General features: G+C 41.9%; 1 protein-coding gene and 1 long non-coding RNA gene across 3 annotated transcripts in view; one reads left to right on the top strand and one right to left on the bottom strand.

The window, feature by feature from the left end:
* The window catches only part of PLCXD2 (phosphatidylinositol specific phospholipase C X domain containing 2), a 56,880-nt gene extending 52,288 nt beyond the window's left edge, over positions 1-4,592 (bottom strand). For both annotated transcript variants that reach the window (XR_011463926.1, XM_005902226.2), the window contains exon 1: positions 3,868-4,592. Coding sequence is in view for 1 of the 2 variants with exons in the window: in XM_005902226.2 (XP_005902288.1) it covers positions 3,868-4,027 (160 nt within the window). In the remaining variant the exon portion in view is untranslated. The remainder of the gene's footprint in view (positions 1-3,867) is intronic.
* A 1,214-nt stretch (positions 4,593-5,806) lies between these two features.
* On the top strand, positions 5,807-27,134 carry LOC138987583 (uncharacterized). Its single transcript, XR_011463927.1, has 5 exons — positions 5,807-5,978; positions 8,499-8,608; positions 24,954-25,080; positions 26,072-26,166; positions 26,693-27,134. It is a non-coding gene; the product is annotated as an uncharacterized lncRNA (long non-coding RNA).
* Positions 27,135-27,147: the final 13 nt, after the last annotated feature.

Raw genomic sequence — 27,147 nt, 5'->3', positions numbered from 1 at the left:
AACACTGAAATACATAGAGAAGAATTCATCGGAAACCACAGACATTATAGAGAAAAATTTTCCTATCAGTCTATTGTCCATAGAAAAAAATCATGCTTTCACTAACATGAACAAAATTGTTTGTAGAGTTTAAAGCTTTAATTAAAAAATCTGACTTTTCCAGACTTTTCACCCTTAAGGTCTCAAATTATTCTATGCAGTTGGCAGGGAGAACTGTTTTGAGGTTCTCCAAGATAGGTCAATATGTCTGGGTGAAACTGGTCATTAACAGGTGTTCTTAACAGTTTTGGGCACAAAATAACACATCAAGGCTTTGCTGAGAGATGCACATTCACGCTTGTTCTCTCCCATCACGATTTAGGCAAATGCAATAGATGCACTCAAATCTGACATAGTGAACTCCATCCCAGTTCTTCTATTAAGGTCAGAACCCCCGCCTTTTCCCTGCCCTTTCCCATGTCACTGCTGCCCCACTGCCACCCTGACAGAGCTGACCCATAGTAAAGACACCCTGAGTTGGCACACACAAGCACATGTGCACATACAGAATAGGTCTAAGCACTACATTTGAATTTAAAACTTGCTGGATTCCAGTTCCAAATGGGGATATCTTACTGGCTTCTGTTTCTGGACAGGGATATATATGGGGCTTCCCAGGTGGCTCTGCGGAATCTGCCTGCTAATGCAGGAGACACGGATTCGATTCCTGGGTTGGGAAAATCCCCTGGAGAAGGAAATGGCAACCCACTCCAGAATTCTTGCTTGGAAAATCCCATGGATGGAGGAGCCTGGCAGGCTATAGTTCATGGGGTTGCAAAGAGTCAGACATGACTTAGTGACTAAACAACAACACACACATACATTAGTGTGTAACCTAGACAGCATATTAAAAAGCAGAGACATCACTTTACTAAAAAAAGTCTGTCTAGTCAAAGCTATGGTTTTTCCAGTAGTCATGTATGGTTGTGAGCTGGACTATAAAGAAAGCTGAACACCGAAGAACTGATGCTTTTGAACTGTGGTGTTGGAGAAGACTCCTGAGAGTTGCTTGGACTGTGAGGAGATCCAATCTGTCAATCCTAAAGGAAATCAGTCCTGAATATTCATTGGAAAGACAGATGTTGAAGCTGAAACTCCAGTATTTTGGCCACCTGATGTGAAGAACTGACTCATTGGAAAAGACCCTGATGCTGGGCAAGATTGTAGGTAGGAGGAGAAGGGGACGACAGAGGATGAGATGGTTGGATGGTATCATCAACTCGATGGACACGAGTTTGAGTAAATTCTGGGAGTTGGTGACGGACAGGGAGGCCTCGCATGCTGATGTTTATGGGGTTGCAGAGTCGGACACGACTGAGCGACTGAATTGATATATATATATATAATAGATATATAATATGTATACATATCTATGTATATATCTAGCTAGACAGTGATATATAATTGGTCAGATAAAAAAAATCACCCAGTTTTAAAAATTCTTTCATTTGTTGCAGAGGACAGTCTGAAAACTAGTTTGCAGTTACAGAACTCTCCCCCTTCCCTCCCTCTAGCTGCTCTGAACTTCCCAGGGCCTCCTTAGGGGCACAGGGAGAGTGCATGGGTTTTGGAGCCAGCTACATAGGAGCTTAAATATTACTTCTACTGTTTGTTACTTGTGTGATCTTGAAAAAAATTACTTAATCTCTCTGGACAATAATTTTCTTATTTCTAAAATGAGGTTACTGCCCATCTTGGAGGTGTAAGGGTTTGAGGTAATATATGCCAGAGAGTGCTGTGTGCGTGTGCTCAGTGAATAATAACTATTATGATGAAGGTGATGATGAGGGAGAAGGAAAAGAGGAACAGGGAGGAAGATGGTGGCCTCCACTTCCCGAATGGCTGTCTATATTCCAGAATCTCTCAACAAGTCCTGGCAGAACTCGACTGCTAGTCCTTAGCTGGGGAATATGAAGCTCAAGGTAGACAAAGGAGAACCAGCATCGAGGCAGGGGTGCAGGGGCCGGGGGAGAAGGGGGAAAGGGTTCACAAATGGCTAGCATTTAATATGTGATTTTCGTCTTCTGAGCTTTATATTTTTGCATACACTCATGTCCCATCCGCTGCTGGGAAAAGGACATTCACAGCAATGAGTCAGTATCTTTTGAGCAGTCAAGGACACTTTTTTTGTTTGTTTGTTTAGAAGGACAGGACTTCACAAAGCAGTGGCTGAGCAAATTTCTGTGCCCCCTCGGTGGATAACCACAGAATTTCCAGTTACAGCAGAAGGCCCCACTATTTGCTAACTCTGGCAATTCTAGTAACTGGAGAAACCCTACAAATTAAGAACAAATGCCCAGCTCCTTTCTGGAGTCATAGGGTCAGAGTACCCAGCCACATCATGGGCAGAGTTGCTGCTGTGGTCTGAACCGTCAAAAGTACAGCAGGAAGTACAGCCTACCCGGACATGCCCCAAACGACAGAGTCATTTTGTGCCTGCCTAAGATGCCATTCTGTTTGCAAACACATTCTATTTGCTGTACCACCTGACAAAACATTCCATCAAAAAGCCTAAAGACAAATGACTCATGTTGAAAGAGGCCTGTGCATCATTTCAGCAATGACTCCACAGGCGTCAATTAAACAAGGAAAAGACCTGTTCTGAAGCACCACCGTCTGATATTTCCCAGAGAGCCATAGTCAATGCTGATAAAACACAAGTGATCATAACCATAAAGAGATTTAGCAACCCTCTCCTTGCTCAAAAGCAACAAGAGCCTATGAAGACGATGAACCTGGAAGACCTCCAAAAGAAGAGGCGACTCAGGGAAGGCTGCACCTGAAGCCGGCACAACTCTTCCTCATGCATAGAAAGCAAAGGCCTGGGGTTGCATGAGGTCATCCTGTCTGCCACCAAAAGGCAGACTGCTCCCAGGGATGTTTGGGAGTTTGCCTGGTAGTCTAGGGATGAAGGCAATTGTTATGTCTCCAGGTGAGAGAAAGGATTGGCAGTGGTCCACTCCCCTGCTCCTAGCAGTGCTTTCCAAGTATCAGAATCTAGACCTTGCCCAGCACACAATACCAGGATTACTGTAGTCAACCTCCTTCCCTGGAAACCCAGCTTCAATCAGCTTTTGGATGGAAGGAAAAGGACAAATCTAATGAGAGTGTTGTCACAGTACAAACCCCCCAGGAGGGAGAGCGGCTGGTGCAGAAGTGGGTTCCAAGCCTTCAGTTCTAGATCAGCCAGGCAGACACCTGTGTATATATAGACAAAGCTTCAAACACCACTTCTTCATCACACCTAATGACTGGCTGTGACAAACACCTGTGTTCTCTATTTCTGGCTTTTCCAACAACAATAATATGTGTTTGGATACTCAGTCCTAGTTCTGAATCTCTTCTTAAATGCTAATCTGTTTCTTGTTTCTCCACTATGCAAGGTCAGATAAATGAGAAAGAAAACACTTTACAGTGTTAATTTTGATCCAGATCTAAAATTGTTCATGACTTTTTATTCATTACCTTGATCTCTCCTTTTTATTTTGAGTGATTCAAGGAAACACATCTCTCACATACCCTGGCCCCAACACTAAGAAGGTAATGTTCTTAGAATTAGTCTATTCAAGAACAAAACAAAAAGACCCAAACAAACAAACCAAAAATGGGGCTTCCATTCTCAAGTCCCTTTTTGCCAATGATGCAGTGTACTTAAATCTCTTTACAGGAGCTGCTTCAATGTTAAGCTTTTAGTTGGAAATAAAAAGAGGTTTAGTTAAGGTCAGTGACAATTATTTTCTCAGCACAATAGAAAGGCAGCCCAACCCATTAACCACACTAAAATGGCAGAAACAAACAGAGTGGATACAAGTAGGAATAGAAGAATACCTGGAATTGCCAGATTGGAAAGGGGGACGTTGTGGAGGTGAGAAGGGAGTGAGGCCATCCAGTCGGCATTGCAGACCTCCAATGTCTTTGTCCCGCTGGGGTTGGGGGAGCAGATGGTCCCCATTCTGAGTTTCCTTCTTACCTTCCTAAATGCTATCATCCCTTTCTGTCAGTCAGCTGTTCAAGCTCAGCCCAGTGCCACTCATTCAGCGATCATCATCGCCCAGGTTCTCCAGTATCTCCAGCCACCTTTGTCACGCCAGTCTTGCCCGAAGGCCTTCGTGCCCCAGAAAGACGCGGGGCAAGGACGAGATTCCTTAGCCCCCAGCACCCGCAGTCCCCACGCTCACCGACCCAGCCGCTGTTCCCTTAATCTGATCAGACCCAGCTTCCTTAAACTTCTTACGCTCCCCCTCTGGACCGGGGGAACGTTAGGCCCCTCGAAATAAATCTGACAGAAACTGAACGTCCTACGAGCAGCCACTCCTGGAGCCACTCACACGACAGGTGCCCACACGACACATAGACACGCCGGTGTGTCTATACACTCGTGAGCGCCCGGACGCACCATCCTCTGCTTGATTTACGCTTTTATGAGTGCCACTGGGTTGGCAAATAAGCTGGACCTGCCTGATCTCCCTCCTCCGGCTCCTCCGCACTGTTCCCCCTGCCCTGTGGCTTCCAGAAGGCGCTCAGAAGTGTAACCGGCGGCACCCGGACTCCCGGCGGCCCCGCCCGGCAGTGCCGGGCAGATTTGCCGGGCAAGGCGGCTTGTGATTGGCCGCTGGCAGAGGGCGCTCCGATTGGCCCGCGCCCTCACGGGCTGCCCCTCTGAACGGCGCCCACCCCTCCGCTGCCTGCCCCGACCCCCACCTTCTGTTACTCCCGCCTTCCTTCGCTTATAGCAGCCGCAGAGACTGCGGGCAGGGCAACATGCACGCTTGGACGAGTCAGAGCTTGGATCGGACAGGTCTTTCCGCTGGCCTTTTACACTGTCAGCACAGAGGTTAAACGCAACCACACGTTGCCCTCCTTCTTTCCCTTACACACACACACACACACACACACACACATACACACACGCACAATGACAATTACCCAGGGAGTATATAACATTTCCAATAAACCATACAGACAGCAGAAATATGAGAGATAAAGAGGCTGAGAAAAGAGCACTGTATCATATCTGAATGACAGTATCAAGGATGGTTTGTATTTCAACCATTACCTAATTAAGATTCAGGTACACACTGCTACTGCTAAGTCACTTCAGTCGTGTCCGACTCTGTGCGACCCCGCCCCTAGGATTCTCCAGGCAAGAACACTGGAGTGGGTTGCCATTTCCTTCTCCAATGCGTGAAAGTGAAAAGTGAAAGTGAAGTCGCTCAGTCGTGTCCGACTCCCAGCGACCCCATGCACCACAAGCCCACAAGGCTCCTCCATCCATGGGATTTTCCAGGCGAGAGTACTGGAGTGGGGTGCCATTGCCTTCTCCCAGGTACACACTACTTATTCCCATTTTGCAGAAATGGCAATAATGATACTTTACATTTGTATTGCCTGTTGTTTGGAACCTTCTTCCAAATTCTTTGTCCCATTTGCTCTTCACAGTATCCCTAAAAGTCAGGCAGGGTTGGTGGTAGGTTGGTGGTACGACCCCCTTTTCATATTCGAAATGAAAAGTCCGGGAGCCTTCTGGGAACAGTTCATGTGGCGGCCCTATTTGGAAATCCCATTTTGGAATAAGATCCTTGAGCCCAGAGGCTTGTGGGCACAGAAACCCATTTTTGTGCTTTCTTCAATATTCCCTACACTCTCAGATGGTCCTTTTCCACGGTGTAAACTATAGGGCCTCTGTAATGATGAGAACTTTGTACATAGATAACCACAGGAACACCCTTGGCAAATAGGCAAATGGAGAAAAACAACCAGACCTTGATGGTGGGACCCTGGAGGGTGTCAGGCCAGGCAGCTCCCCAGTGACTCCGGAGGGCTTCCGGGAAAAGGAAACAGCAACTTCTGCCAAAAGCAGACAGAAGGCTCCTGTACAAACAGACCTACAGGTCAGCTGACACTTAATCACTGAATGGCCGCACCTCCTCATCTCCAAGGTAACTACACAGCAGCAAAGCAACTTTCTGTACACTTAACTCTTGCTATACAGTGCCCCCTTTTGACATTTTATTAAATTTCCTCTTCTAGCCTATTACTAACATTCGTTTAAACCTGCTTTTCAGCCTTTTGAGCTGTGTAATAATACCAAAAGTTTTGTTTGTTTCCTGAAGGAGTGAGTGAAAAATGAAAGTGAAAGTCACTCAGACGTGTCCGACTCTTTGCAACCCCATGGATTACACAGTCCAGGGAATTCTCCAGGCCTGAATACTGGAGTGTGTAGCTTTTCCCTTCTCCAGGGGATCTTCCCAACCCAGGGGTCAAACCCAGGTCTCCTGCATCGCAGGCGGATTCTTTACCAGCTGAACCACAAGGAAGACTTGGTAATGAAAAGAAAGTCTACACTATTTATCATGCAGCTTCTGATTTTTAGAGAGCACTTCAGTGTAAGTGCTGTACATGTTGGGAATGACTGTCACCTAGCAGTTTTAGTCAATGAAATGCCCCCTCACCCCCACCCCATATTCTTGAAGGAGTATCCCAAGATTTACTTTTGAAATGTCATCTTTTCTGGGCTTCCTTAAATGTACAATTAAAAAAAAAACTCAAACAAAAGCTGCCTAAAGAAAACAAAAAGTGTTCTTTCAGCTTTACCTGGAATGTTAATTTCAATGACTTTTCCCCCTTATTTTTGAGCTCTTAGTGGAAAGAAGGAGCAGAATAAGAACACATTAAACCTTAAACTGAGAGATACCACTGAGAGAGAACAAGAGAAGAGGAACCACTTCAGAATGAGACGTTTTGCACCTCTGGCAGTTTTCAGTCAAAACTACTTAGATCGTGTAAGAAAACATTCAAAAGAAGATAGCGTGCTCTCCATATATTCTTGAGTCAGTCCTGGAAGAAATTTTGCAGGTGAAGACACAGCCTCTAGTACAGTACTTGGCATGTAGCATGTGTTCTATAAACATTTGTTAGAAGGAAGGAGATGCTCAGTAAACATGCCCTGCTGGGTTCCAGGTAGTACCTTAGAGCAGTGCTTTTCAACCTTTAATGTGCAAATCAGCCATATTCTGATTGAGTTGGTCTGAGACAGGCCTGAGAGTCTTCATTTCTAACCAGATTCAAGCTGCTTCTGCTGCTCCTGGTTCAGACCATGCTTTGAGTAACAGGGCGTTAGGAAATAAACTCATTTGCTAGGTGGGAATATGCACTGCATTTTCACTGTCTTTTCTGAGGTTTTATAACATTATAATATCACTTTTATAATGAAAAAATAGACTTGCATTAAAAATCCCAGCTAAGAATTTCTAAGTATTAGAGAATAATTTTTCTGTCATACTGTCTTGGAGACCAAATTACAAGTGGGATTGTTATACTATGCCACATTAGCTTCGGAAAAACCAATTTTAAAATATAGATTAATACCTAGAATATGAATAGTTAATATTTTGTTACATACTATATTATGAAAAAAATTAAGCAGCTGCTTCTGTTGCTGCTGCTGCTGCTAAGTTGCTTCAGTCGTGTCTGACTCTGTGCGACCCCATAGACGGCAGCCCACCAGGCTCCTCCGTCAATGGGATTTTCCAGGCAAGAACACTGGAGTGGGTTGCCATTTCCTTCTCCAGTGCATGAAAGTGAAAAGTGAAAGTGAAGTCGCTCAGTCATGTCCCACTCCTAGCGACCCCATGGACTGCAGCCCACCAGGCTCCTCCATCCATGGGATTTTCCAGGCAAGAGTACTGGGGTAGGGTGCCATTGCCTTCTCTGAAATTAAGCAGAGAGGAGACTAAATTAATAGGAGGATTGAATTTTAAAGCAAGTCCATTTTAATTGACAGTTACAACCAAGGGAGTGTTGATCCTGTGCAAATCATTTTGATAAGTGCTAGGAATGGAGGAAAAGTTAAAAGCTGGCATATGATGAACGTCAGATAATATATAATCCAGAAGAAAAGAGAATCAAATATGTGAATTTCAAAATGTAATGTGAGGCTGAATGAGGGGTAATAATAATAGAGGTGCATGTGGAGGACAACTACATTTTGATGGGGGAAGGGCCAAGATTTGCATTAAAGAGAAGGTGGCATTTCAAGCCAGGTCTGGAATTCTGAGAAGAGTTTCTACAAGTGGAAAATGGGTGGAGGGCTTTGGTGCATGAAACAGATTGTATAGCTGGGAAAACATAAGCAAAGCTATGACAATGAATGTGAGATATGAGAAACAGATAACACGCGAGGGATACATGGAAAATAGAACTCATTTACTCTCATTGGACCATCACAAGAGCTCAATGAGTTAAATACTCTTCCTAGCCCCATTTGACAAAGGACACTGACGCTTAGAGGCTACATAGCTCTGCCCTAGAGCTCATAGCTAGTGGCAGAACTGTGACCCCAGTCTCCTGATCATTGTGCCAATGGCTTCTCATCATATGTTACCTATTATTATTGCAAACCTGGTAAAGGATGTTTAAGACCACAGTATGTTAAAGAGTTCGGACTTCCTTTTTTACAGATAAAAGGGGCCATTGCAAGTTTTTGAGAAGGAGAGAAAAATGATCCATACTGTATATAGAAGATAAGGCCAGCATAATGAAGAATTGTTAGAGAAATACAGTCATTTGGGTAAGTTATTGAAATCAGTTATTTAAGCAGGAAAAAAGTGAAAAAGCATGCAGAAACTCTGGTGCACAGAGCACCTTTGAAACTTTGGTGCTTGCTTCTTGGTTCTTACTTCTTATCTCCAAGGACCTATAACTCAAGGGCCACAGTAGACAGCCTGACTTCCTCTGGGATTATTTTCATCACTTGAAATTCTCATCAAAATGTTCATCAATTAATCAAACCTGTTTCTGCGAATACATCTTCAACTTTTATTTTCTTTTCTGGAATTGTTTTTCTCCATTACTTGATTAAGGACCCTATTGAATTCCTGAAGAGGTGACTGCAGGCTTTGTCCTGTCTTGGAGGCTACATTATTTTGGAAATGTTAAAGACGGTTCATTTTCTTTGGAATCATTTCAAAAGTGAACACTGATGGTCCCAGAGCAAACGGCTTGTCCTTTGGATATGTCTGGTTGGCAGGGCAAGATGGCCTGGGTCTTGCTTGACTGAAGGCACCCTAAGAGCTTCAGAGGAAACATGTCAACTTAATGATGCTGAGGCTGAGGCTGGCTCCGGCCCCCACTTCCAAGACCCTGTGTTACCTTCTCTCCCAGGCTGTGTGCTTAATGGGAAAGGAACGGCCCAAAGAGCATTACAACCAGGCATGTGTTTGTTCCAGGGACCATGGTCTGGAGGTGGGAGTTTGTACGATGCTTTGAGTTCCACAGTGATGCCTCATTCATGACTTTTTTCCCTGGCTGGAGGATGTGGTGAGGGTGAGGAATTGAAATGATGAGCCAGATAAATGAAAGAGGAAATGGAGTGTAAGCCTGCTTTGCTTTGCGCCTTATACCAGCAGTTTATCTCTAGTCATTCTCAGCCCCATTTCCCCAATACAGTCTCCCAAAACAATGTGATAAGGATCAGAATAGAGTGAAGAAATGTCCCCAATATGGGCAGTGCTGGGGACATGATGACAACAGCAACAATTACCTTCAGGAAGAGTGACATCATTGTAGCAGCTCGGGACATTCAGGAGCCTCCGTGGAAAGAGTCGTCACCAAGCACACTGCCTTGTGGACGTGTATGATACACCTCAGACATTCCTGACATGAGGAATGAGTCAGGACCTGGGGGTCAGTCACTTTGTTGATTCGGGCTAGAGCCAGAGACCTCGTGGTTGTGACCCAGACCCAGGTGAGCGTCTTTAAGAACTTGAGTAAGGAGCGGCAGCAGCTTAAACAGGAATTGTCCATATGTGGCTCCACCTTGTGCCTACCTGGTATTTGTGGTCAACAACCAGGATTCTGTAACAAGACAAGAGTGAGTGTATGTAGCAGTACCAGCCTTGAGATTTTTCCTCCAGATGTGAAAGCTTGATGATCAGGAAGAGCCTCTGAGCCTCTCTGTCTTTTTTTTTTTTTTAAGATAATTTTACTTATTTATTTATTTAGGCTGTGCTGAGTCTTTCCTGCTGTGTGAGCTCTTTCTAGTTCTCTGGCTGTGAGGAGTGAGGGTTATTCTCTAGTGCAGTGCATGGGCTTCTCATTGCCATGGCTTCTCTTGTTGTGGAGTGCAGGCTCTATGACGTGTGGGCTCCACAGTTGTGGCACACAACATGGGTTTAGTTGCTTCATGACATGTGGGATCTTCCAGGATCAGGGTTCGAACCCATGTCTCCTGCGTTGGCTGGCAGATTCTTTGCCACTATGCCACCAGGGAAGTCTGCATCTCTGCCTTTTTTTATTTACTAGACATCAAGTGTTTCTGATGTATTTAAATATTTCCTTTAACAACACATGTTTGCTATAATACTTTTGAGAAAAGCTAAATAACAAATGATTGTAAAATTAATTCAGTGTCCATTTATTCCTTCTAGCACACCATATTCCTGCAGCCTCTTCCATTCTCCCTTCCCACCCACCCCTTTCACTAAAAAAAAATGTAATTGAGGGAAGCTCCACATCTTTATCTTTCCAGTTAGCTTGTTTTTGCTTAGCCAAGTCAATGCTCTTTTGTTAGCTACTTAGCTATAAAGTGCCTGATTTAATATGTTATGGAGCCACCTTCTGGTAGTAAAGGCACACTTCATGCGTATAGTAAGTTCCCTTTCAGTTACCCTAAAAAAAAATGTCTCCACATCACCAGCACCAATAGAACAGCTGGGAACTTACTAAATACAGACTCCTGGTTCACACTCCAACCCTACTGAATCAGATCCCCTGGGGGTGGCATCTTTTTTTTCTGTCTTTAAAAAAAGCTCCCCAGGGGATTTTTATGTCTCACATGCTTTAGATCAACACTTTGGTATATCAATCAATTTCTTAAAAAAAAAAAGTTAGGGTAGGTAGAATGGCAGTTCTTACCCACGTTGTGTATAAGTTTAAGTGATTAGTGAAAAATATTTCAGTTTACCTGGCAGGAAAACCATCCACTATCTCTACTTACCCCACCCCAAGGTTCTTGGAATTATCCAAGTGGCATCAGTTGTTAGCATGTGTGTGCACGCTGGTAGGCATCTTCATCATCACTTGACCTTCCATCACAATTAGTATGACCTCTGTACCTTTGTTATTCATTTGGCAAATAATGACCTGATTCCACATTTTGATTTGCTGACATCATTTGGAAATACTGTGTTGCCACATCACCTGAATGGTAAACAACATGTTAATTGACAGCAGATATTATCATTCCCTCCCAATCTTATTATTAAAATTATAAGTTTACAAAAACAACTTCAACCAACACAAATAAACCTTTTTTAAAAACAAAGTAAATAAAATAACCAATCGTTAGTATTTTCCCCTTATCCACTCTCTCAATATTAGGTTGTAGTCAAAACTCTTAGTATGTTTCTTGGCTTTTTGAAGATTTGGTTTCAGAGAATTCTGATCTGCAGAAATCTCTGCAGCTAACCTTCCACCTCAACTACGTCTTGATGCACCCTTCCTAAACTGTGCCCACAGCTGCTGCTTCCTTTTAGTAGCAAAAATAGAGAAAGTAAAATTTACCTAGCACGTTTTCCTGTTTCATGTGTGCGTGCTAAGTCACTTCAGTCGTGTCCGACTCTTTGTGACCCTTGGATTGTAGCCCACCAGGCTCCTCTGTCCATGGGATTTTCCAGGCAAGACTACTGGAGTGGGTTGCCGTGTGCCCTCCTCCAGGGGATCTTCCCGACCCGGGGATTGAATCCAAGGTTCTCATGTCGCCTGCATTGGCAGGGGGATTATTTACCACTAGCACCACCTGGAAAATCCCTTTCTGTTTCAGCCAAGTCAGAGTTCTCGAAGTCAGAGTTTGGCATAATAATGAAGTAGGGAGGAAATGAGTCCCTAAGACTGGAAGCATCCAAGCCAAGTTAACAATAAGACAGGGAGGTGGTGAAAACTTCGATGGAAGATTGAACTACGTGAGCTTTATGCTCCTTCCAACCATATTCTGCTTTTTCCCTTCTCTGAATATAAAGCTGTATCTTTACACACTGAAGCCATTCATCCCTCCCCTCTTTATTACACTGTTTTACTCAAATCTTTTACTTCTTTTGCTGGACTTGAGACTACTGGAATATCTTTTCTAGAAATATGAAACCAAAGTTCTAAAATCATGCTGCTACCAGCATAAACTTGAGTTGTGATTTGGGGAGTGGTTTTATAATAAAGTCTTTATATTAGTTATACACTCTAGCCTCTGCTCAAGGCCAAAACTCAAAATTTTCTCTACTCCTTCCCCATATTCAACACCTAGGATGAAATGCTCTGATCTCAGGAAGCCAGTCCTAGAAAATACTTAGTGAAGTTCTCAGCATGGGGAGTATGAATGGCCAGGATGGGAGTCATCTCTGGTGTTTCCAGCGCCTCAGTCCTGGTGGGACTGGTGTGTGTGTGTGGTCCGAGGGCAGAACTCCTCAAGTCTTCCACCTGAGGTGCCCTGACCCTAGAGAAGGGTATATTCATACTGCCAGAGCCCCTGTGGCAATCATTCATCCTGGCATTTCTTTCAACTTGAATGTTTTTTTTTCTTACAAATTCATTCAAATTTTGCATATATGAACAGCTAAAACAGCTCAATAACAACAACAACAAAAGCCCAAAACTCAATGAACAAAGAAGGGCAGAAGACTTAGGTAGATCTTTGTCCAAGGAAGACACAGATGGCCAATAAACACATGAAAAGATGCTCAACATTGCTAATTACTAGGGAAATGCAAAATAAAACCACAATAAGGAACCACCATACACTGCTCAGATTGGCCATCATTAAAAAATCTACAAATAATAAATGCTAGAGAGGATGTGGAGGAAAGGGAGCCCTCCTATACTGTCAGTGGGAGTGTAAATTTGTGTAGCCACTATGGAAAACAGCATGGAGATGTCTCAAAAAACTGAAAATGGAGCTGCCATATGATCCAGCAATCCCACTCCTGGGCATATATTCAAAGAAAACCATAATTTGAAAATACACATGCTTCCTGGTGTTCACTGCTGAACAATTTTCAATAACCAAGACATGAAGCAACCTAAATGTCACTAACAGATGAACAGATAAATAAGATATGGTGTGTGCGTGTGTGTGTGTGTATATATATATATATATATATATATATACACAATAGAATATTACTCAGCATCACTGACTCAATGGACATGAGTCTGAGTGAACTCCGGGAATTGGTGCTGGACAGGGAGGCCTGGCGTGCTGTGATTCATGGGGTTGCAAAGAGTCAGACACGACTGAGCAACTGATCTGATCTGATCTGATCTGATATAAAGGAATGAAATAATGCCATTTTCAGCAGCATGAATGGACCCAGAGATGATCATACTAAGTCAGAAAGACAAATACCACATGATATCACTTATATGTGGAATCTAAAATATGAAACAGATGAATTTATTTATAAGACAGAAACAGACTCACAGACATAAAGAACAGACTTGCAGTTGCCAAGGGGAATGGGGGTGGTGGAGGGATGGATTGGGAGTTTAGGATTAGCGGATGTAAACTATTACAGATAGAAGGGATAAACAACAAGGTCCCATTGTATAGCACAGGGAAATATATTCAAATTCTGTAATAAACCATAATGGAAAAGAATATGAAAAAGACTATATATATGTATATAACTGAATAACTTTGTTATATACCCAAAACTAAGACAATATTGTAAATCAACTATATTTGAATAAAAAACTGATTTTGTTGTACATCTATTCAGATCAGATCAGACCAGATCAGTCGCTCAGTCATGTCCGACTCTTTGCGACCCCATGAATTGCAGCACGCCAGGCCTCCCTGTCCATCACCAACTCCCGGAGTTCACTCAGACTCACGTCCATCGAGTCAGTGATGCCATCCAGCCATCTCATCCTCTGTCGTCCCCTTCTCCTCCTGCCCCCAATCCCTCCCAGCATCAGAGTCTTTTCCAATGAGTCAACTCTTCTCATGAGGTGGCCAAAGTCCTGGAGTTTCAGCTTTAGCATCATTCCTTCCAAAGAAATCCCAGGGCTGATCTCCTTCAGAATGGACTGGTTGGATCTCCTTGCAGTCCAAGGGACTCTCAAGAGTCTTCTCCAACACCACAGTTCAAAAGCACCAATTCTTCGGCGCTCAGCCTTCTTCACAGTCCAACTCTCACATCCATACATGACCACAGGAAAAACCATAGCGTTGACTAGACATCTATTACACTTGAATAAAACTGATGATCTAGTTTCTCCAGTGACTTTGAATCCCTCCGGCACACATCCGTATCAATGGGCATTCATGACCCCTAACATGAGAGTCTCAGGTCTGAGGGAAAGGCATGGAGAGTCTTATTAGACATAGCAAAGCTCTTGGTTCCCTCATGCTCTGATCCAGTTCAGCAAGGTAGAAGACTGTGTGTGGATTTCAGACAAAACTGGAAATAGTATCCGTCCGCCCAAACTGTGGGCAACATGGAGCAACAGCAGTTGGAGAATCAATGACATAGGCCGAATTTCTCTGGCCATTAGAAACAGGACTATCTCCTTAAACTAAGAGAGGACCAAAAATTCCTACCTAAGACTTAACTCTTTGCTCTTGATCAGGAAAAATCTTCACTTGCAGAATTCCCACGACTGTTCTTTGATCTCTGTTCATTTCCAAGGCAAACCATTCAATATCACAGTAATCCATATGCCCCAACCAGTAACGCTGAAGAAGCTGAAGTTGAATGGTTCTATGAAGACCTACAAGACCTTTTAGAACTAACACCCAAAAAAGATATCCTTTTCATTATAGGGGACTGGAATGCAAAAGTAGGAAGTCAAGAAACACCTGGAGTAACAGGCAAATTTGGCCTTGGAATATGGAATGACGCAGGGCAAAGACTAATAGAGTTTTGCCAAGAAAATGCACTGGTCATAACAAACACCCTCTTCCAACAACACAAGAGAAGACTCTCTACATGGACATCACCAGATGGTCAACACTGAAATCAGATTGATTATATTCTTTGCAGCCAAAGATGGAGAAGCTCTATACAGTCAGCAAAAACAAGACCAGGAGCTGACTGTGGCTCAGACCATGAACTCCTTATTGCCAAATTCAGACTTAAATTGAAGAAAGTAGGGAAAACCACTAGACCATTCAGGTATGACCTAAATCAAATCCCTTATGATTATACAGTGGAAGTGATAAATAGATTTAAGGGCCTAGATCTGATAGATACAGTGCCTGATGAACTATGGAATGACGTTCGTAACATTGTACAGGAGACAGGGATCAAGACCATTTCCATAGAAAAGAAATGCAAAAAAGCAAAATGGCTGTCTGGGGAGGCCTTACAAATAGCTGTGAAAAGAAGAGAAGCGAAAAGCAAAGGAGAAAAGGAAAGATATAAACATCTGAATGCAGAGTTCCAAAGAACAGCAAGAAGAGATAAGAAAGCCTTCTTCGGCAATCAATGCAAAGAAATAGAGGAAAACAACAGAATGGGAAAGACTAGGGATCTCTTCAAGAAAATCAGAGATACCAAAGGAACGTTTCATGCAAAGATGAGCTCCATAAAGGACAGAAATGGTATGGACCTAACAGAAACAGAAGATATTAAGAAGAGGTGGCAAGAATACACAGAAGAACTTTACAAAAAAGATCTTCACGACCCAGATAATCACGATGGTGTGATCACTGACCTAGAGCCAGACATCCTGGAATGTGAAGTCAAGTGGGCCTTAGAAAGCATCACTACAAACAAAGCTAGTGGAGGTGATGGAATTCCAGTTGAACTATTTCAAATCCTGAAAGATGATACTGTGAAAGTGCTGCACTCAATATGCCAGCAAATTTGGAAAACTCAGCAGTGGCCACAGGACTGGAAAAGGTCAGTTTTCATTCCAATCCCAAAGAAAGGCACTGCCAAAGAATGCCCAAACTACCACACAATTGCACTCATCTCACACACTAGTAAAGTAATGCTCAAAATTCTCCAAGCCAGGCTTCAGCAATACGTGAACCGTGAACTTTCTGATGTTCAAGCTGGTTTTAGAAAAGGCAGAGGAACCAGAGGTCAAATTGCCAACATCCGCTGGATCATCGAAAAAGCAAGAGAGTTCCAGAAAAGTATCTATTTCTGCTTTATTGACTATGCCAAAGCCTTTGACTGTGTGGATCACAATAAACTGTGGAAAATTCTGAAAGAGATGGGAATACCAGACCACCTGATCTGCCTCTTGAGAAATTTGTATGCAGGTCAGGAAGCAACAGTTAGAACTGGACATGGAAAAACAGACTGGTTCCAAATAGGAAAAGGAGTAGTTCAAGGCTGTATATTGTCACCCTGTTTATTTAACTTATATGCAGAGTACATCATGAGAAACGCTGGACTGGAAGAAACACAAGCTGGAATCAAGATTGCCAGGAGAAATATCAATAACCTCAGATATGCAGATGACACCACCCTTATGGCAGAAAGTAAAGAGGAACTCAAAAGCCTCTTGATGAAAGTGAAAGTGGAGAGTGAAAAAGTTGGCTTAAAGCTCACCATTCAGAAAACGAAGATCATGGCATCCGGTCCCACCACTTCATGGGAAATAGATGGGGAAACAGCGGAAACAGTGTCAGACTTTATTTTCCTGGGCTCCAAAATCACTACAGATGGTGACTGCAGCCATGAAATTAAAAGACGCTTCCTCCTTGGAAGGAAAGTTATGACCAACCTAGATAGCATATTCAAAAGCGGAGACATTACTTTGCCAACAAAGGTCCATCTCGTCAAGGCTATGGTTTTTCCTGTGGTCATGTATGGATGTGAGATTTGGACTGTGAAGAAGGCTGAGCGCCGAAGAATTGATGCTTTTGAACTGTGGTGTTGGAGAAGACTCTTGAGAGTCCCTTGGACTGCAAGGAGATCCAACCAGTCCATTCTGAAGGAGATCAGCCCTGGGATTTCTTTGGAAGGAATGATGCTAAAGCTGAAACTCCAGTACTTTGGCCACCTCATGCGAAGAGTTGACTCATTGGAAAAGACTCTGATGCTGGGAGGGATTGGGGGCAGGAGGAGAAGGGGATGACAGAGGATGAGATGGCTGGATGGCATCACTGACTCGATGGACGTGAGTCTGGGTGAACTCCGGGAGTTGGTGATGGACAGGGAGGCCTGGCGTGCTGCGATTCACGGGGTCACAAAGAGTCGGACACGACTGAGCGACTGATCTGATCTGATTCTTTGATCTGCTGAGATCTGTTCAGACCATGGATCCTCACCTGGCAAATTGGTGTTCTTTTTTTTTCTTCTTCTTCTTCCAGTTTTACTGAGATAATTGACATATGATATTGTGTAAGTTTAAGATGTACAGACTTGATACATATGTATGTTGGAAAATGTTTACTACAATAAGGTTAGTTAATACATCCCTTGCCTCACATAATTACATTTTGTTGTTGTTGTTATGGTGAGAAAATTTAATATCAGTTTCTTTTAGCAACTTTCAAACATGAAATTGCTATATGGTACTACATAAACTGGACTTCCCAAGTAGCGCTAGTGATAAAGAATCCCCCTGCCAATGCAGGAGATGTAAGACATGAGGCTTCGATCTTTGGGTTGGGAAGATCCCCTGGAGGAGGGCATGGCAACCCTCTCCAGTATCCTTGCCTGGAGAATCCCATGGACAGAGGAGCCTGGTGGGCTACTGTCCATGGGATCGCAGAGTCGGACATGACTGAAATGACTTAGCACGCACTGCATAGTCACTCTGCTGTTCTTTGGATTCTCTAGAACTTACACCTCTTGTAACTGGAAGTTTGTGCCCTTTGACAAATGTCTCCTCATCCACGCCCCTCCCCTCCCCTGTATACTTATTTTGGTGTCTGTATACTTACTTTAGTTTTCACTGGTTCCCTGGATCTGGCTTTTTCTCTGCACCTGTGGATAATCTGACTGATTACACCAAAGAGAAACTTTAAAACTGACCCAGAAACCTATTCAATCTAAAGCATCAGCCAAACTACCCAGATTGAAGCTCTGGTCTCCTCTAATCTGACAATAAGAACGTTTTGAAGAATGTATTTTTCAAGTGGATGGTGTGAGACATGGAGTAAAAAAATCCCATAAATCTCAGCCCACCAGATTGAGTGAGAGACTGTCACTTGTTTTAGCTTAGTTCTCTGTTCGGCTGACATTTTTCTTTCTCCTCTTCGCTCATTTGCCACCTCCTGTCACTTACTCATACCATATGTAATTGAGCACTAACTTATCCCAGACCTTGCCCTCGCTCTGGGGTTGCTGAGCTGTGTAAAGTAACCTCACACTCCTGAGGACATTCCAGTCTAACAGAGGAGTTCATGGCCTGCGTTTCCTTGACTGCGAGTTTCGATTTGAACATGCCACCAAAGCAGCACAACAGACTAGAAAGTTTGGTCTTGGTGAGATAGAGTATCTTTACGTATTTATTGACTAAACATACAATGGTCCAGCTGTTTACTAAAAATTTGAGACATGGATAAAGTTCTGTAGTAGGAGGGGAAGTGGCTGCTGGGTCTTCTGCTTGGGGAGCCTCCAGTAGGAAGGCTGAACGGGAGCTGCATCATCCCTCACTGCCTTGTGTGCGGCATCTTGCACAGGGACTGCTTTGACTTTGAACTGTTCCCACGATTTCTGCTGAGGTGTCAACAGAAAACACTGCTTAAGGGTTTAGTAGGAACCAAAGTTTCTCTCTTCAGTTGAATTCTTCAAGGTGAATTTAGGAGAGACAGCTTAGTCTCTTTTGATATAAAGTGGTTTAATGGTGAGAGGAAAAGTTTACCCTGGAGTTCTAGGGAAATAAAAGAATTCTATTCATTTCCTTAAGAAAGAAAAATTGATTGAAGTTTTGGGGGCTCCCAGCCAGTACCTAAGGCAGAGTAAGCAAGCCCAGAGATGCAACAAAAACACTGAATTTGCAGGATGAATCCTCATTGATATTTGCCTGAACTTTGAGATTAAGCAACATTTAGGAATAGAGAAAGAAAACTCCCTCGAATAAACAGATCTTTGCATCTCGTCATACTGTCTAAGGGTTGCCATGTTTGAAAAAATAGGCTGGTTTTGAGTCAAATTAAGCATTATTTATGTGTGCTAAGTCACTTCAGTCGTGTCTGATCATTTTTTAGGGTCTTACTTAAGCACTTTTTTCTTAAAACTTTATATTTGGAAATATATTCAAACTTCAAAAATGTTTGCAAAAATAAAAACAGTAAAAAAAAAAAACCCCACATATCCCCTTTACCTCGATTCATCTATTGTTAACATTTTTATCATCTGCTTTTCTCTCTCTCTGCATATATAGTACATATGCATGCATGTATCTATGGATATATGCATACATATACACGGACCCACTTGGGAGTAAGTTATATATACTTTATGGCAGTTTACCCTAAATACTTCAGTGTGTATTTCCTGAGAATAGGAATATTCTCTTACATAACCAGAGTAGAGTTATTGATACTTTTATCTAGTCTTCTGCCCGTATTCCAATTTTGTCAGCTGATTTGGCAAATGTCAGCTCTGATTTTCCAGATTTCCTTTGTAGTTTTAACCCCTCCAGAAAAGGATCCAGGCTAAAGTTGTGTGTGCATGCTCAGTCGCTAGTCGTGTCCAACTCTTTGCGACCCTATGGACTATATAGCCCACCAGGCTCCTCTGTCCATGGGATTCTCCAGGCAAGAATACTGGAGTGGGTTTCCATTCCCTTCTCCACTGGATCTTTATCCTCGGTCTCATGTTCCTGCATTGGCAGGCGGGTTCTTTACCACTAGCGCCACCTGGTGGCAATGAATTGCCATGTCTTTTAACATTTGTTCTGGGATATTTTTAAAGCCCCTTTTTTGGCCTTTAGACATTTCTCATTTTGTGTCTATCTGATGTTGCTTTGTGACTGGATTCAGCTTATTCATTCTCTGCCTTAATGCTGCAAAGGGAATAGTGTGTCCCCCCAAGGGTATAAAATCTGAAGGAGCAGATGTTCATCTGTCCCTCACTGAAGTTAATTTTGATCACGGGTCAAATTGTTTAATTTCTCCACTACATAATTGCTGTTTCTTTTTCCTCTCTTGTAACTAATAAGCATACTTCAGGGAGACCATTTTGAGGCCATGCAAATACCTTGATTATCACGAAAATATCCTCCTTATTTAGTATTTGTCAATGAATCTAGCCTGATTTGATCTTTACTATAATGATTACAAAATAATGACTTTCCAACTTCAGTACTCTATATTTACCAAACAGTTCTCAGCATTCTACTGTAGGCAAAAGCTCTCTCTTTCCCCTTCCTTCCCCCCTCCCTCCCTTCCTCCTGTCTCTATAGATCTCTCTCTTCCTATGTATCTGCTATAAGGATTTATGAATTCTTACTTTTTTCAGTGGCTTCTAATTCATTAGTATACGTAATTATATTGGCATTCAAATTGTCCTATGTCTGTAGGAGTAGGAGACTTCAAGCTGACTCCTGCATCCTTCTAACATACCCTCCAACATTTTTTTGGAATGTGTTATTTTCTGATGTAAGACATACCAGTCATACATTACATCTATTTTGCCCTTAAGCAAACATTTCTCTGAAAGTTCTGATTCCTTTCAGCATGAAATTATAGTGAACAAGATCTGAGTGTCAAATGTGCTACTAGAATACCTTTGCTTCTTGGTTCATTCAGAAGACAAATGTGGGAAAGACAGGCATGCATAACTACTTACAACACATGCACAATCAAAATTACCACCACCAATAGGGCCAGGTGGATATCATAATATTAATCTACAAATTGTATACATAAATAGTTATACAGACACATTCCCCCCTTATTTTTCCTTCTTTCTTACACAAAGGTAGCATATTATATACTCTTTGCTTTCTTCCCTTAATGATGTCTCCTGGAAATCACTTCGTATTAGTCAACAGAGATTTTCTTTCTTGATTTTACAGCTGTACAGTTTCCATTTTTTAAAAAATTTACTATCGTTTATCCTTTCAATCTACTGTTTGGACATTCAGATAGTCTTTTAGTACTTGGCAATGACAAATAATGCTGTCAAGAATTATCTTGTGTATATATAGTTTGATATTGTTGGAAGTTGAGCTTCAGGATAAATTCTTAAAGAGAAACTGCCAAGTCTAAGATAAATTAATACGTAGTTTGGTTTGATACTGTCAGTTCCTGTCCACAGTGGTTGTTCCATTTTGCATTCCCTTCAGCAACACAGGAGAGTGCCTGTTTCCCCACCGCCTTGACAATAGAGCATGTTGTCAAACTTCTCAAATTCTTGACAAGTGAATGGGAAGGAATAACGTCTCAATGAAGTTTTAATTTGCATTTCTTTTAATATGAATGAATTTGAAATTTTTTTCAAGTGTTCAAGTGTTATTTACATATCTTTTTTTGTGAATCATTGGTGTCATATGTTTGACCCATTTTTTCCCCACAGAATTTTTCGGCTTTATTATCCTCACTATTTGTAAGTTCTTTATCATTTTGCAAATTATTTATCATTCTTTATTTGTGATTTATGTTGTGGATATTTTCACCCAGTTTATCATTTGCCTTTTCACTCCTCTTTATTATCTGCAAATTGTTTTTCTTTAAGTAGTCAAATTTATCGATTTTCTTCTCTTTGCATCTGGAAATATATATATATATATTCATACACAGACATAGTTACAGTAGTATGTATACAACAGTGATATAGGACATGTGTATATATATATATATACACTATAGTATATGGATATATATGTTTAACTATATAGTACTTTATACTATAACTATATATAACTATATATATTAGTATATATACAAGTATATATACTATAGTATATGTGTGTATATGTTTAACTATATAATAATATATACTATTACTGTATTATTACTATATTTAACTATATAGTAACATTATATAATACATTATACATTATATACATTGTAATAATAGTCTATATATGTATTATACAAATATAGATACCAGATCAGATCAGATTAGATAAGTTGCTCAGTCGTGTCCAACTCTTTGCGACCCCATGAATGGCAGCACGCCAGGCCTCCCTGTCCATCACCAACTCCCGGAGTTCACTCACACTCACGTCCAACGAGTCAGTGATGCCATCCAGCCATCTCATCCTCTGTCGTCCCCTTCTCCTCCTGCCCCCAATCCCTCCCAGCATCAGAGTCTTTTCCAATGAGTCAACTCTTCGCATGAGGCGGCCAAAGTACTGGAGTTTCAGCTTTAGCATCATTCCTTCCAAAGAGATCCCAGGGCTGATCTCCTTCAGAATGGACTGGTTGGATCTCCTCGCAGTCCAAGGGACTCTCAAGAGTCTTCTCCAACACCATGGTTCAAAAGCATCAATTCTTCGGTGCTCAGCCTTCTTCACAGTCCAACTCTCACATCCATACATGACCACAGGAAAAACCATAGCCTTGACTAGACGAACCTTTGTTGGCAAAGTAATGTCTCTGCTTTTGAATATGCAATGAACCTATACAGACATATAATTATAGCCCTAAGTCCAAACTTTAAGTTTCACTCTTGATGTACCTTCCATGGGTTTTGACTGATGTATTATAACAGGAACCCACCGGTTTCATATAGTTTCACATGCTTAAGAGATGTTAACTCTTTACACAGTTGACGGGTCCGTTATCAAATTTCCTTTCACAACTCATATGACTGTTGTTTCGTCCACTTCACTCTGCCTTCCCAGTGCCTCTGAGTATTTTCTGGTGATAGGTGAATGGCTTTAATGCTATGATCAGTTTCGTTTGGTGGTATGACTTTTTTGGACAGTAAATGGGAGTTGTCTAACAGAACTCTGGGCAGACAGATTCTGGGTATTTATCAAGGGTAGCTAGATGAGGCCGGACCTGTGTTCTCTTTTTATGTCGTCACCTTGGGTTTGTTACTCTTCTTTATTTCCCTCAGTGTTGCTCCTTATGATCACAATCCCACAGAGACTTTGAGCTAATATGAGGGATCTGAGTGAGCAAACCAACAAAGAATGTAACCGAGGTTGTTGTTGTTGTTCAATCGCTCAGTTGTGTCTGACTCTTTGCAACCCCCATGGACTGCAGCATGCCAGGCTTCCATGGGGTCACAAGGAGTCAGACATGACTGAGCAACTGAACGACAACAACTTTGGTTACGTTCTTTGTTAGTTTGCGAATTCAGGTTCAGTTCAGTCGCTCAGTAGTGTCTGACTCTTTGCGACCCCATGAATCGCAGCACGCCAGGCCTCCCTGTCCATCACCAACTCCCGGAGTTCACTCAGACTCATGTCCATTGAGTCAGTGATGCCATCCAGCCATGTCATCCTCTGTCGTCCCCTTCTCCTCCTGCCCCCAATCCCTCCCAGCATCAGAGTCTTTTCCAATGAGTCAACTCTTCGCATGAGGTGGCCAAAGTCCTGGAATTTCAGCTTTAGCATCAGTCCTTCCAAAGAAATCCCAGGGCTGATCTCCTTCAGAATGGACTGGTTGGATCTCAGGAGAGTATAAAGATGCTGGTTGGGGAGAAAAATTTAGATTCTATTGTTCTCATTCCTTTGTTAATTTGCACCCAGCCAATGCCTAGAGCCATTAGAGAAGCACTAGACAGGGGTTAAGAGTAATTTCAAAAGTGTTCCCTGGTCCTGACCTAAAGTCATGTTCTTTTGCTGTCTAGTTGCATCTTCCTGGCTGTAGCATTTAGCCTTGTTAGCAATCAGAGAATCCAGGGAAAAAAAAGTTGAGAAATAAAGAGTTCTGTTCCCATGATTTTACTGTGTGGTTTTGGCTGGAACCTCAGCTCATTTCTGCCAGTTAATGTCTTTTTCTCCCATCGTGGTAACTTCTACTCACCATTTCAGATGTCTCTGCTGGACATTCAAGCTTCATCTGGTGGGCACAGCCATGGTTGCTGTCTTCAAAAACTCAGGCTATGTCTGTAAACTCTCAAAAAACAAAGTTTCTGTGTTTCTGCTGATTCAACCTTCAAGTTCAAGACCAAATCATTCTCTGAAATCAGAGTCCCGAGAGGGCTGCCTTCAAGAACCTCTCCCCCTGCTCAGAGCCTCTGAAACAAGGTCCTTTCCTTAATCTCCAGCCTTAGTTAGTTTCTTTAAACTTCTTTCCAGCTTCTGATCTTGATTATTTCTTTTCTCTTTTCATTTCCTAGTCATTTCTTTTTCTTTCTTTTTTTTTTTTGCACACTTTCCTGGCCATCTTACCCCAGGGCCCAATTATTTCTACTTTCTTTTTTTTCTACCAACAATTTTCAGAATATACTACCTTGGCATTAGAAAAAAATCAATATTTACTTAAGTGCATAGAAAATAGCTCTTGTCTATAGTAAAAGGAGATACTAAAGAAATTAAATATCATGATATAATGGAGACTGATCACATTCTGGACTGGAATTCAGAGAGCTGGCTCATCATTTTGGCTCTATCACTTTTAATTATGTGACCTTGGGAAGTCGATTTCACATACTCTGTAACTCTTTATTTATAGTATGACCTCTAATGCCCAACATGATCATATATTTTATGATTTTAAAGATCTACACTGCAAAGTTAACTTGGTCAAGCCAGCCATATGTTCATTAGCTAAAACAAAACTTATGCTGAATCAAGGAAAATGATTATTTTGTTTGAATTAAGTTTGACTTTATCTCTTACTCTAGTACCTGAGAAAGACCTAAAATATGTCTACTTCTGGACTTATGTGTATAGATTAACTTTTGCTATAATAATGATGAGTAACCATCAGACTCTTTAATAATGCACATTTGAGTTAGGTTGGAGATTGGTTTGTCTCACCTGGGCCTGGTTTGAGTGTTTCTTCTTGGAGCTAACAGCCTATCCTGAAAATGTTCTTTTTATGATTATGGCAGAGAACAAGAGAGTGAGTCCAACCACACAAGCAACTTTCAAGTCTTGGGTAAGTCAGGTCCATGATATTCCATTGTCCAAAGCAAGTCATATGGCCAAGCCCAAGGTCAAGATGTGCTCATGATGCAGGTGAGTAAAGAAATGAATATTTCTGAACAACAATGTTATCTAACACACCATCCTTTGGGAATGAGTGATTAAAAGGCTTATGTATGGCTTCTTCTTAGTGAAAATTAAGTCAATAATGAAGGCATTCAGAAATCTTAGGGATTACGGTGCAAAGTTGCTACTTCTCCAGTGAGACAGAACTAAATCCACTTGTAGAGAGAGGAGCTGCTGGTTTGAGACAGGCTCTCTGAACTTAAAATTTTTAAGGTGCAGGTGAAAGTGTCACTTTAGTCAAATGAGGGAGGTCAAGATCATAACACTGCCTGAAAAGCATCTACAGTCTTTCTGTTTTGCAGAAAAATTCCTCTAAATCACAGAATGAGTATCCCTCCATGAATAAGCAACTGTTCACTCTATTCAAGTTGGAGATGAATTTACAAATGTTGACCAGAACTTATTTATAATAAAACCAGAAGAGAATATTTCAAAGAGATGGCTAAGACAAAAGCAGCATAAGACACTTGTTATATGATAGACTGAAAATTACATGACTTATATTGTACTGTACAATTGTCTATCCCTTTACCAAAATGATCTAAACATCCTCCAACTCTGCCAATTTTTACCCCAATACTTCTACTACTTGTATTCATGTCTCCTAATTGAATAGTAAAAATAAAACCATAATGACTTTTATACAAATCAATGGTGATTAAGTTGTATTAAAAATAACTACTCATGAAGCAATAGTCATATATGTATATATGAAGTTAGTCTTTCTTGAGAACTAATGAGAAATTGAGGGTAATTAAGGCAGGCAAACATTAGTTTATTTTTCCATTTATTGGACTGTATTAGTTATCTATTATTCTGTAATACATTATGTTGTAGTTTAGTTGATAAGTTGTATCTGACTCTTTTGCAACCCTATAGACTGTAGCCCACTAGGCTACTCTGTCCATGGGATTTCCCAGGCAAGAATACTGGAGTGAGTTGCCATTTCCTCCTGCAGGGGATCTTCCCAACCTAAGGATTGAACCTGGGTCTCCTGCTTGGCAGGCAGATTCTTTACCATTGAGCTACCTGGGAACCCAAACTTATTAAACAGTAAGTATTTATTATCTTACAGTGTCTGCAGGTCAGAAATTCAGATGAGGTTTAATTGGGTAGCTCTGACTCTCATGAAGTCCCCGCCAAAACATCAAGTGAGGTTGCAGTTACCTAAAGACTTGAGTGGGGGCTGGAGGATGGGCTTAACGACCTCACTCAATCAAGTCTGGCTGCCTGCTACTTGCCGCAGGAGGTCTACGTTCCTTGACAGGTGGACCTCTTGGTAGGGCTGCTTGAGTGTCCTCAGAGCATGGCAACTGGCTTCTTCCAGAACAAGTGATCAAGGAGAGATCAAGGCAGAAGCTACAAAGTATTTTATGACCTAACCTTACAAGGCATATTCTAGTCATTTCTGCAGTTATCTTCTTGGTTATACAAGGCCTGCGACTGGTACTCACTCACAAGATAGTGCAAGTCTATGACTGAGTGTGAATCGCTCCTTAAATTTTATACCCTGACTGTCTTAGCTACCAGATATCTGGTTGTTGGCTTGTTATCCTTATGCTCTTTCCTCTTCCTATAGGCAGGAGCCTGGGCTGAGCATGATGGGAGGAAGAGTGAAGGAAGATTAGAACTGGGGTGCTTATGCAAGGTATTCTGTTTTCCTCCAGTGAAAATAAACAACTGGATTTCCATACAAAGACTAATTGTATTTTCCCATTATATGGAACTCTCATTGAAACTTTCACATTTTCATCGTATAATTTTCCTGGGGAATGCAATACACCCCAGGTGCTGAGTTGCTCAGTCATGTCTGACTCTTTGTGATCCCATGTGACCTGCCAGGCTCCTCTGTGTATTATCTGGATTTTCCAGGCAGAATCCTGGAGTCAGTTACCATTCTCTTCTCCAGGGTACTTCCTGACCCAAGGACTGAACCCATATCTCCTGTGTCTCCTGCATCGGCAGGTGGATTCTTTATCTCTGAGTTACCTGGGAAGCCCTCCCTCAGAGATGAACATAATTTTGGCTAATAGT

The sequence above is a fragment of the Bos mutus genome, chromosome 1 (genome assembly GCF_027580195.1).
Source record: "Bos mutus isolate GX-2022 chromosome 1, NWIPB_WYAK_1.1, whole genome shotgun sequence".
NCBI classification, from domain to species: Eukaryota; Metazoa; Chordata; class Mammalia; order Artiodactyla; family Bovidae; genus Bos; species Bos mutus.
This window is presented reverse-complemented; position numbering and strand designations above follow the sequence as displayed.